Source organism: Physeter macrocephalus, chromosome 14, assembly GCF_002837175.3.
Source record: "Physeter macrocephalus isolate SW-GA chromosome 14, ASM283717v5, whole genome shotgun sequence".
In the NCBI taxonomy this organism is placed as follows: domain Eukaryota; kingdom Metazoa; phylum Chordata; class Mammalia; order Artiodactyla; family Physeteridae; genus Physeter; species Physeter macrocephalus.
This window is the reverse complement of record NC_041227.1, coordinates 114285052-114294590: the sequence shown is the minus strand read 5'-3', so window position 1 is coordinate 114294590 and position 9539 is coordinate 114285052. Positions and strand designations below refer to the sequence as shown.

Below are 9539 nucleotides of genomic sequence, written 5' to 3'. Positions count from 1 at the left end.
TATACCATGGAATACCACCGCACAGTGGTATTCTCTCCTGTTAGCCACCCAGCCTTCCAGACTTGGGTCCCTGAGGGTTCTCTAGGGCGGGAGCAGTTGGGCACAGAGGGGTTTCTGTTTGCTCCTTCCATTAACCACTTTAACAATGCCCATTGTCTTTACCTGTAGGCTGGGATTGGTGCAAAGGTTCCTAAAAGGGAAGGCAATTGGTTCCCTTTGGTTCATCTGCTCATCTGCTGCCACCTAGTGGTTGCTTCTCCTTTGGCACCCTGTGTAAAGTGGAGGGGACGTTATGGACAGTTCTGTAGTGCCTTTTATCTCTTTTTATCCCCCTCCCAGACTTAAATTGTCCCCTTTTGTTACTTCTTTATCCATCACATATAACAAAGCTTTCTTTTGTTTTACTCCTGGGTCAGAAAAATCTGGAAATGAATAGCTGGCATAGGATCTTCTGAGAAACTTGGAATCCACTGACAACATCCCTGTTTGCTCCGTTTCTCTCTTTGGTGACATGAAATGGTGTCTTACTGCAGGGCTATGATATGGTTGTTAAGAGGTGAGGAAGGCTACTGCCAAGCCAGGACAGCTCTGAATAGAATAGGCAGCTTCGAAGATAAAATTTCTATAGCTGCTCAGTTGCCCATCTCTCAAAATTTCTTGTGTAGAAAGTTAGGCAATAATAATAACTAAACCTTACTGAGCAGTTACTTACTATGTGCCAGGTGGTGTTCCAGGTACGTTACATGTTAACTCCTTTGATCTCCTAATGACCTGGTGAGATGGAGTATAACCCTTCTAAGGTGAGGAAATTGTGGCGTAAAAGGTCAAGTAACTTGCTCTTAGAGAACATATGTAGTATACAGGGAACTGGGACTTATTTCCAGGTTGTCTGGTCCTAAAGTTTATGTTTTTTTTTTTTCTGGGCTGTGCCTCGCGGCTTGGGGAATCTTAGTTCAGCGACCAGGGATTAAACCCGCCCCAGCAGTGAAAGCCTGAGTCCTAACCACTGGACCACCAGCGAATTCCCTCAAAGTTTATGTTCTTTTTTTCTTTTTTCTTTTTGGTGGTACACGGGCCTCTCACTGTTGTGGCCTTTCCCGTTGCGGAGCACAGGCTCTGGACGCACAGGCTCAGCGGCCATGGCTCATGGGCCCAGCCGCTCCGCGGCATGTGGGATCTTCCCAGGGAAGCCCCTTTTTTTCTTTTTTAAAGATTTTTTTTTTTTTTTTGATGTGGACCGTTTTCAAAGTCTGTATTGAATTTCTTACAATATTGCTTCTGTTTTATGTTTTTTTGGTTTTTTGGCTGCGAGGCATGTGGGATCTCAGCTCCTTGACCAGGGATGGAACCCGCACTCTCTGCATTGGAAGGCGAAGTCTCAACCACTGGACCGACCGCCAGGGAAGTCCCAAAGTTTATGTTCTTAACCATTATGTTTTGCTGCCTCTTGAAGGCACAGATAACCCGAGTGTTAGGCACAGGCAACAGGAAAAGGAAACAGGGTCGTATAGACACAAGCCCTCCCCACAGCACTCCCTCAGCCTGCAGGACACAGTGGGGTTGTTAACTGAGGCCCAAAAAGGAACTCTCCCATGTGCTGACTCCAAGGACTCGCTTCTAGCCCTTTCTCATTTCAGACAGAGTGAACACAAAAGAAAAAATAACAAGTAGGCAGTGAAAGGAAGTCTGAGAAGCCGACCAGAAACCAGGCAAGCCTGGGTTCCAGAGATGGTCCTGCCCTGAAAGACAATTGCAAGCCCTCTTCTTTGTCTGGGCTTTTGTTTTCTTTCAGGCTCTCCCTTCCCACTTTGTGGTTTTTGTTTGTTTGTTTTTGTTTGCTTTTGGCTTCAAGGCATGTGGGATCTTAGTTTCCTGACCAAGGGATTGAACCCACGTCCCTTGCATTGGGAGGGTGGAGTCTTAACTGATGGGCCGCCAGGGAAGTCCTCCCTTCCCACTTTGTTTGGAGGTGATAAGAATGCCCAGAGCCAGCATTTTGATACCAGTACAAAAAGGAACACAACACCATCACACAGGGCAAGGAACCAAATCTGAGGTTTATTTGTGCTTTTCAAACCAGCCAAAGCAACCAGCAACTTCTTCCTCCAAAGGTTTCTCTCTCTCTCACCTTCTCTGTGACAAGCCTGTGGAAAAGGCAGAAGTGGGTATGTGGAGATGTTTAGAGATGGGCTCAGCTATGAGGAGGCAGGTTTAGTAACAGGTCTGCTGAAGATGCCTCTTCTCACTTGTCTCATTGGTGGTTTACAGTTACTACACGGTGGGTGTCAGAGACTTGGGTCTCTTCTGTACAGGGAAGAGCCCATGATGTTGGTGGGCTGGATGGGATAAGGGAGTGGGAGCTCTTGATCATCAGTTTCTTCATAAAGGCAGGGTAGAGAGAAGGATATGTGTCCTAAAGGAGGAAAAATGCATACATTTGCTTTTATGATTCAAAATATAGAAGATATAAAAGGGCATAGAGTAAAAAGTGTCTCCCTCCTACCCTGTGTCACAGTCATGCAGTTTCTCTGTCGTTGGAGGCAACCAGTGTTATCCTCTTCTTTCTCCTTCCAGCGGTAACTCATACGTATATAAGCAATTGGAGACTCCCTCTTTACACAAATGGAGCGAATCAGACCTACCCTTCGCTGCTTTTTTTTTTTAAACTTACCAACATATCTCGTAATGTATTCCATGTGTGCAGAGCACTTCCTTTTTTTTTTTTTTTTTTTTTTTACCATGGCATAGTATTCAATTCCCTGAATTACTACAGTTACTTGGCGAGGTCTCTATTGAACATTTAGGTCATTTCCAATGGTTTGCTATTACAAACAACCTTGTTTGTATATCATTTTGCACGTGTGCAAGTGTAGCTATAGGATAAACTCCTAGATGTGGAATTGTTGGGTCAAAGAGAATGAGGAGATAAACAAGTTTGTCATGAAATAAATGACAGAGTGAAGTAGGGTGAATTTATTTAGATTTGACAAAAAAATTCCAAGCCTTCTGTATTCATGGCCTGGAAATGGAGTCCTCATTCGGAAAATCATAAAGTCAAACCTTGAGCGAGAGGCCCGAGCTGGTGCGTCATGATTGTACAGGGGCATCAGAGAGTAAGATCTCTCCTTATGTATTTTCCTAAATGAACCACTCAACCGCTGCTGCACACTAGAGTGGGCCCTGGTCTGAAAGATTCCAAGGCCAGTTTGTATCACTGTCACACATAACATCCTTCACCCCATCAATAAAGGCTGCTTCCATTTCAGGCCAGAAGATGGAGCTAGTGATATCATGCTAGCCTTGGTGTCCTCCATCACCATCCTAATTCTAATTCTAATCCTATTGTTACCCCACCCAAAGCAAACACTCACTCCGCTGTTTTAAAGTATGATGTGGTTCTTGCTGATAAAATGCAATCCATATTCTTTGTTACCTAAAAGTTAATTTGATTATGTTCCATAGGAATCCTCATACTGGATTCCTAATCTTGGCCAATCATATTGCAATACATGGGCATTTGGGGGAAATGGTGCTCTGGATTTGAGACCTGTGCATAAAGAAACTGAGACCCATCCTTGTGGCACAAGTTCCTTATTCTCCAATATTCATTCTCCCTTTTAAATTTATTAGTTCCACCCCCCACCCCCGGCCCGAGCCTGCCCCACTCCACTTTTAAGCTGGACACAGATTCTACCTAAGAGAAAGCTTTCTTTGCAGCTTGGTGTCTCTGTGTGTCCAAGTTCTGGCCAATGGGATGTAAGCAGAAGTGGTGTGTGCAATATCTGTGAAATGTCCTTAAAAGGAGAGGGTGTGCCCTTCTCCTGTCATTTTATCTTTCCTGCTGGGTAGGATACAGACATGATAGCTTGAACTGGAGCATCCATCTTGGGCCATGAGGTAACCCGGGGAATGTTGACCACACACAATGGGGCAAAAAGAGAAGATACCTGGGACCTAGATACCTTGGATTACTTACCTCCAGATTTTTACAGGAGAGAAAAATAAATCACTGTTATTTTGAGTTTTCTGTCACATGTAGTTGAACCTAATCCTGACTGACACAGTCCCCCGATTTAGGAAAAACAATTACAGCCTTATCTTCTTTCAATGGTGAATTACCAGCATCACTTTTGGAAATGAAGAAAAGCTACTTCACTGGCAAATCTCATCCTTCACAAAGAGACGAAAGCATGGCCAACAAATTCATTGTCAATAGTTCTGATACCTGGGCTTCATCTTTCTTCCACTTCAAAGGCGGTGGTGAGATACTCCTTTGGAACAATCCCAATGAGGCTGTTCAGTTCTCCAACCCACCAGCCATACATGTTATATTCCTGAAAAATGACAAGAGGATGGTTTCAGTTGGAATTTAGTCATGCTTCTGTTAATCTTTGTTAATCTGTTAAATGATCACATGGGAGATTCTGTTGGGTGGTTTCTTTGTAGACACTGTCAGTACAACTCATTAACACCCCTGATGGGATTACTAAATTTAAAAGTTATCTAGAAGGAAGAAAAACTGCTTTTCTTTTGACATCTTTCTGTCTACATTGTAAATTTAGCACATTTGGTGCCATTGCTGAACCTAAAGAGCATGTCTTTTACCAAGCAGAGTGGAACGGCTCCTTTGGGGAAAGTTGGGCACACCCTAAAATGCCAGAGCACTGAAGTATTCAGGGAGTCAGGTCATAGTGCAAATCAATAATATTTACCAAGCACCTTCTATGTGCAAAGTGTTGTTTGAGTTCCCATGAGATGGATGATGAATCAGAACACTGCTTGCTCCCTGGGAGTTTACAGCATAGAGTAATGGGCTTCGGAGTCAGACAGACTGGGATCTCGTTCCCACTTGGTCATTTAGTAGCCATGTGACCGGAGGGTCTCCTGGCTTTAACTTCCTCTTCTGTAAGAGTAGGGATAATATCACCCCTCTGTTGTGGGGAATATAAGTGACACCGCAGACATGAAAACAATTCAAAGTGCCTGATACATAGTAGGTACTCTAAACATTAGATTCGTCCCCTGGAAGAGGTCAGAGGTTGACAGGTCCATCAATAATGACAGGCAGGACATAAGAGCCACAGGGAGGGTCAAACAAGAAAGGGAATGAGAGGGTTTAAAAGAAGGGTTTGAGAGTGGAGCTCACAGGGTTGAGAACGGAGCTCCTTGAATACAGAAGAGCTTCTCAAAAGCACAGCAGATGTTGAACATTATAGGACTATTCCTGAAAGCACTAGAACATGTTTTCCTTCTTTTGAAGGAAGTGAAATTTAGGAATACATGGAAAATATATGTATTCCAGTTCAACTGGATTTGGGTACCATGGAGCCAACTGTCTGCCTTTTGCCCACCTGGCTGCTGAGTTCTAGGAAAAAAAGAAAGAAAACCAGATTGCTGACACACTAAAATTCTGGGTCAACTGGTTATCTTTTTGTTTTTTTTTGTTAGTGTATCTCCCCTCCTCTAATTCTGCCTCTCCCCTTCCTCTCAGCAGCTGACATTTTTTCCACCTTCAAAGAGAAAGAGAAGCCATCAGATCTGTCAACTTTCAGCCCCCCAAACAGGAACTTACCTAATGTGCACTTGTAACCCTTCTGCTTTCTTTCTTAGAGACCAGGTTCTGAGAAGTCTGACCTCTGCCTCTAATGTAAATGGCTCCTTACGTCAGCAATGAAGTGTGTTCAAGTTTCTTTCGTCTTTGAAAATAATTATTTAGTCCCTAATGCATGTCTGCTTCCCATTGCGACTAGTCTACGCTGCCAATTCACAGTCAAATTTATTGAAAGAATTTATTTCACTTACTGCCCCAACTTCTTGCTTTCTGTCTACTCTTCAAGCCACTCTAATCAGGCTTCAGGCTCTGTCATTCCACTTACGCTTCCTATAACCTCCTTATTGCTCAAAATCTATGAGCAATTTTCAGTCCTTAATTTACTTGATCTCTCAGCATTGCTGACACTATGGACCTTTCTTGAGGCATTTTCTTCTCTTAATTTCTATAATTATACTCGCCTGGTTTCCCTCCTACCTCCCTCTCTGGTTGCTTCTTTTCATTCTCCTCATCTTCCCCTATCCCTCCTTTTAATGTGGTTTTCCAGGGTTTCTGTCCTGGCCGCCTTCTGACTTGGTGCACTTTCCTTGAGCAATCTTATACACCTCTGCGGTTTAGCCACCACGCCTGTATAAATGACTCACAACCACAGCTCCAGCGCAGATCTAAGGGTTGGATCCCAATACCCAAGTGCATGTCCATCAAGCTTCTCAGACTCACTGTGTCCTAAATTTAACCATCATCCTGCCTCTGTATCCATTCCCATTCACAGAGTATCTTGACCACCTGTGTTCTCTGTCTCAGTGAGTGGTACCGCTATGCACTCAGTTACTCAAGCCAGAAACCCAAGAGTCATTCCCAATTTCACCCTCCTCTTCCAATCAGTCCTTGAGTTCTGTCAATTCTCTATCCAAAATATTACTGGAATCCATCCAATTCTCTCCATTCCCATTGGCAATAGCCTAGAGTCATGTCACTGTCACCTCTCCTGAGAACTACAGAAACAACCTCCAAATTGGTTTCTGTGTCTCCATTCTTGTTCTCCTCCAATCTATTTTTCATTCTGCAGCCAGAATCTTTCTAAAAGGCACATTGATAATATCACGGCTCTGCTTGAAACCTTAGTGAGTTCCTACTGTCAACTTCTTAAAAAGGTGGACAAACCCCTGCATGACCTAGTTCCACTCACTGCCCAGCATTGTCATTTATCCCCTAAATCTAGTTGACCCTTAGTAAAACAGAACTTGTCTTTGCTACTCCCATGGGCCTCAGGGTCTCTCACCATGGAGCCTTTCCTCTGCCTGTTTAGCCTCTACTTCCCTCCTCCCTTCCATAGGGCTGACCCCTAAGCAGCCTTCAGATTTCAATTCCTGAGTCTCTCTGGCCTCTCCAGAAGCCTTTCCTCGCCACTCTCTAAGTGAGGGCCCCAGCTCTGTGGTCCACGGCGCTGTGCCGTGTGCTTCCCTGGAAATGAATCATCACGCTGCCTTGTATCTGCTGGCCTTTGTCTCACTGCCAATCACTGGGTGGAAAGTTCTGTGGGAGCTGGGACCTTGTGGGTTTTGTTTGCTCTTGTATTCCCAGCAGTCAGCATGGTGCCTGGCACAGAATGGGGCCCCAAAAAACTTTGTTAAATGAGATTATGAAGAAACGAAGGGAACAGTGGGGAATTATACTCTCAGTTGAGCAGATTTAGTTACAACCAACTCCAAGATATTCCCTGGTGATTGAACTGGTTGTGGCAGGAAGAGAGCAATTGCCTTTGGAGACAGTTTCTCCAAATGGCTCCCTAAATACCATGAAGAGCATCTCAGATGCCATAAGAAGTGAGACTACTGAGCTTATCCTAAAAGGAACAGGGAATTACCTTTTAAAAATCTGTCATAAATAAATGAATGTGTCCACTTCCCTCCCCCACTGTCCCCACAGCACCTTCTCATTGCCCCCCTCCCCCAGGAGGGAGGCCAGCTTCCCCCTACAGTCTGCACTGCTGTATGGGAGATTACCCAGACTTCCTCAGCCTATGCCTGTCAGAACATTTTATTTTATTCTTTTATTATTATTATTTTTGGCCATGCCACAAGGCTTGCAGGATCTTCGTTCCCTGACCAGGGACTGAACCCAGGGCTGGCAGTGGAAGTGCCAAGTCCTAACCACTGGACCGCTAGGGAATTCCCACGTCAGGACATTTTAAAGCTCCTCTTGGTACGAGTTATGTTACTGTCCATTTCCCAACACTGAAGTTAGGGCAGTTTCTGCCGTCAGTTTTCTTGTAGGGTTGCCTTGCATTAGTACGTCGCTGCAATGGCCACGTCGACAGGGCCTTGCTGTGCGGGGGAAACGCATACTCTATCTTAAAAACTCTAGCTTCAGCTCTTCTGCTGTCTCACTGGCAGAGGGTGGGCACCATGTTGTCTGACAGTCTTTTGATTGAAGTCAGCTTGCTTACACATGTGTGAGGTGTGGTCTTCTACTGCCACATGCTGTCATCTTCGTCACCTGAGGGGCTCAGCTAGGGCATTCTCTCCCCAGGGACCGTTCAAGACTTCCAACTCTGACGCCCACTTGGCAGCATCCCCCTTCAGCCGTAAGGCCAGGAGTAGAGGCAGAGCCTTGGGAAGGTGCTCTCTGCCAACTCGAAGAGGGTGCAAGCGGGAAGCAGATGAGGCACAGCAGGACACCTGCAAAGGCCGGCTCCCGGTCAGTGCTCGAGGGGAACACTGACCCTGCCTACCGCAGATGTGGCATTCTCACCACAGCGGTGGGAACTGGGGTGTGTGCAATCAACTCTCTGCCCTTCAAAACAAAAGAGCAAGCAGAAGTGTAAGGAGGATGGCACAGTCTCAGAGACCATATGCATCCTGCTGCGGTAGCCTAGGAGCTTAATCAAAGCACCTACAGGTCTTGGGATCTGACTGTCTTCCAGATTTCATCCCTTGGCTGGACACCCGAAAAAGGCTACAGGGCTGAGATGTTTAAAGCATGAACGGAAAAATTCTAGCCTTTTCTTCTCCTATCACCACCCTACCATGCATTGCTCCAGCCCAGTCTGAACACCACGAGGTATGTTAAAATAATTTCTACTTTGATGAATTGCTGGGGAGTCCACAATTGCTCATAATCAAAGGGAGAAAAATGCAAATGAGATCCGGCCGAGAACTATCACCACCAAACGTTTATTTCACTGCACAGTGCCAAAAAGAATTAAAACAACATTAAACTCACAGCAATCATGTTTAAGCCCTCGTTTCCAAGTGCCAAATTGCACCACTCTGGATCATACAGATGTTCGTTAATTATGCTAATTTTTATTAAACTATTAAAATGGAGAGAGTACTGGCTCAGCCAGGCAGACCCCAGCTCTGAATGAACTCTGCTCTTGTCTAGAGGTGCTAATTTACTGCATTTTTATTAAGTTGCTGATTCTTGGATTTTAGTTTTGGGATGGCAGAGAGAACTGAATTCCTGGTATCAACACTTTCAATAAAGTTTGACTTCTTTTTGCCCAGATGTTTGGAAGGACTGACTGGAACAATGCCTGAGACAGTCCCAGGAGACCTGAAATCCTCAATGCAGAAGTGTTTCTACCTTCAAGGTGGGGGGGAAGTGTTTCTACCTTCAAGGTGGGGATGCACACCTACAAGTGACAATGTTAGGGAATCAGAATTATACAGGCTCCCCACTCCGTAACTCTCTATTCTATACACTGTGTGTGGTAGAGCTAAGATGTTAATTATACAAAATGGTTAAGTGAAGATGATTCGGATAAGAATATAAAAAGCTATTAAAAAAAAACGCAAACCCTTTACACCAGTGCTTGCTTCTTGCCACAGAATCTTTTAAGAAGACTTTCACTCAAAAATAGCATAGGGCTTCCCTGGTGGTGCAGTGGTTGCGCGTCCTCCTGCCGATGCAGGGTAACCGGGTTCGTGCCCCGGTCCGGGAAGATCCCACATGCCGCGGAGCGGCTGGGCCCGTGAGCCATGGC

At 45.0% G+C, this 9539-nt stretch overlaps 1 protein-coding gene across 1 annotated transcript in view; it reads right to left on the bottom strand.

Annotated features, from left to right (window-relative positions):
- Positions 1-2075: 2075 nt before the first annotated feature.
- Positions 2076-9539, bottom strand: part of SKAP1 (src kinase associated phosphoprotein 1) — a 280928-nt gene continuing 273464 nt past the window's right edge. Inside the window, exons 14-15 of the mRNA XM_024130167.2 lie at positions 4226-4334; positions 2076-2413 (exon numbers count right to left, since the gene is read on the bottom strand). Of these exons, the coding sequence (XP_023985935.1) occupies positions 4233-4334 (102 nt within the window). The 3' untranslated portion in view covers positions 2076-2413; positions 4226-4232. The remainder of the gene's footprint in view (positions 2414-4225; positions 4335-9539) is intronic.